This window comes from Aplysia californica, unplaced genomic scaffold (assembly GCF_000002075.1).
Source record: "Aplysia californica isolate F4 #8 unplaced genomic scaffold, AplCal3.0 scaffold00032, whole genome shotgun sequence".
In the NCBI taxonomy this organism is placed as follows: Eukaryota; Metazoa; Mollusca; class Gastropoda; order Aplysiida; family Aplysiidae; genus Aplysia; species Aplysia californica.
This window is the reverse complement of record NW_004797302.1, coordinates 1,188,744-1,191,071: the sequence shown is the minus strand read 5'-3', so window position 1 is coordinate 1,191,071 and position 2,328 is coordinate 1,188,744. Positions and strand designations below refer to the sequence as shown.

The following is a 2,328-nucleotide window of genomic DNA, read 5'->3' as shown; positions in this document are numbered from 1 at the left end:
ATGATGATGATGATGATGATGATGATGATGATGATGATGATGATGATGATGATACCGACAACTTTAAGCTCATCCGATTGGGTGATGCACAGAAAAATTACTGTAAATCTTTTTTTTTTAATTTAACGATAGAAATGTATTCAAAGTCATCATACCACTTTCCCAGTAAAAAGCCTTTACCATAGTATCTTTTCTTTGTTGAAAATTAATAAACAACATTTCTGAACTGATATTCAGTAATCTACATTACTCTGCTAGTAGAATGCATTAAATCACCCTCATGTGGAGTTTACTTTGTTAAAAAAGAACTCTGTTTGAAGATGCCTGAGTCACTCCATACCCGGGTGATAAAGGCACCCCCCCCCCCTATTTTCCCATATATTTTCAAGGAATCAGATTGTTTTCTCCCAATGGAGTCTAGATCAATACTTCTCAACCACCACCCTAATTTGAATCCTAAAATATTAACTTAAACACATGACTTTTCAAATTATGAATCCTAGAAGCTGTAAAAAGTGTCTTGGTCACCTCGGTTTACCATACATTATATTTCAAGCAAATGGAGAAGTGCCGATTTGCCAGAATCAAAGTGTGCTAACTTACCTGTGTGTCGGTGGTTGGCGGGCGCTCTGGTGCGGTTTTCACATTCTTTCTTATCAAACATCTATCGTCCTTATCTCCCCTCCTTCTTTTTGCGTTTGCCACTCTCTTGTAACACCTCTAATCTTTGGCAGTTATATGACCTTATTGCGTTGCAAGTGTTGTAAAACTCTTGTTAGCAACAACAAAAAATAGTAATAAATATTAAACAATTAAAAAACTTACCCGTGTCGCGTTGTGACATCTGGCGCAGTACGAGTTGTAGAATGTGGCGTTTGTTGTTGGATCGAAAATATGGGCAAGTGTTGCTCGGGAAACCTCCAGATCAGCAGCTTTGGCTTCACATAGAGATATCACCCTCCTGTCATCATAGCTCTCAGGACATCCGCGGACTATCAAAGCGGGGCTCTCATAGTTGGAGTATTTGTAACAAAATAGTTTATCAGTGTGAGATGTCGAGGGTAGTGCCATCCAAATTTCGGATTTATTGGTGAGAGGCATTTTAATTTCGCTTGTTAATGAGATACGCGAAATCTTTCTCAAACCTTTGAAGGGATTGCTGCGTAAAGGTGGTTGTACGCCGCGAGGTAAAGCAGTCGGAACATGTCGTGTTCTGTTTGCTCTAAAGGAGGAGTCAGCAGATGACAGTGGTGGGTAAGAGCCCTTAGAGAGTGTGTTTAAAGAATCGACTGCGGCACTGTTTGTAGTTGAATGCGATTTAGGTGTCTCATCAGACAATGGGAAATAATCATTCGTCATCAAATTGTGGATTAAATCAGGACAGCATGTGCCATAGATCCTGCACCTAGGTTTATCACAAGTACACTCAAAACACTCCAAGTTACGGCATGGGAGTAGTGCCAGGTCACGCTTGACTTCCCCTTCACACACGAAAGAGCAAAAGCCAAAGTGGTAATCTTCAATTGTGCTCAACGTTTTGTTCCAAATATATTTACGAATTCCTGTCGAGCGAGGTTTTCGTTTCAATAATTGATGAAGGTCTTGTGTATCACACTCATTTTTTGACCGCACCGTGAGAAGATTATTTCTGTAACTAAGTGTGAAAATTGAAATTGTCTTGTTCCCTTTCCCCCCATGTTGCTCCTGTTTATCAAAACTAGCACCTATTCCGTAACGCAGAAAAGCTTGTGTTACAAAAAGTAAGCCCAGCATTATGACGTTACCTGTCCGAGACATTGGGACATCACAGCACAGTTTAGGGAAGGTATAATGTGCATCTAAGAGACAAAACAACACTAGCTAACTCATAATCTACTGCATCTCTTAGTCAAACCCAGCGCCTCAATTTATACCTCAGAACTGACCTTTTCGAGGGACTAAGGTTAATACAACCAGGAAATCCACCCCTAATGTCGTAATGAACATAGTGAATGCAATTCAATTTGATTGGTGAGTTGCTCCCGCTGGATTGCTTCCCGTGGAGACAAGAACAACACTAACAACCTTGAAACCGTTTAAATTATTCAAATTTCGGATGCTTTAGAGCATATGTCAATAGGATTCTTTCGGTGTCTTCACTCCGTGAAAATGTCAGAACATATGCTTTGGTACTAACATTTCATTTATTAATGTGTTTGCCCTTTCGCACCTTTTTCCCAGTGTACCGATGGGCAAAAAATGCTGATTGGTGGCATTTAGAATGTTTTGATATGCATAGCTTTGGGACAATGGAGAAACTCCGCATAGAAATATGCTCGGGGAGGGGGC

General features: G+C 40.2%; 1 protein-coding gene across 1 annotated transcript in view; it reads right to left on the bottom strand.

Moving 5' to 3' along the window:
* The window catches only part of LOC101852596, a 5,932-nt gene extending 4,068 nt beyond the window's left edge, over positions 1 to 1,864 (bottom strand). The window contains exon 1 of the mRNA XM_035973814.1: positions 826 to 1,864. Coding sequence (XP_035829707.1) covers positions 826 to 1,797 — 972 coding nt within the window. The 5' untranslated portion in view covers positions 1,798 to 1,864. The remainder of the gene's footprint in view (positions 1 to 825) is intronic.
* Between the last annotated feature and the right edge of the window lie 464 nt (positions 1,865 to 2,328).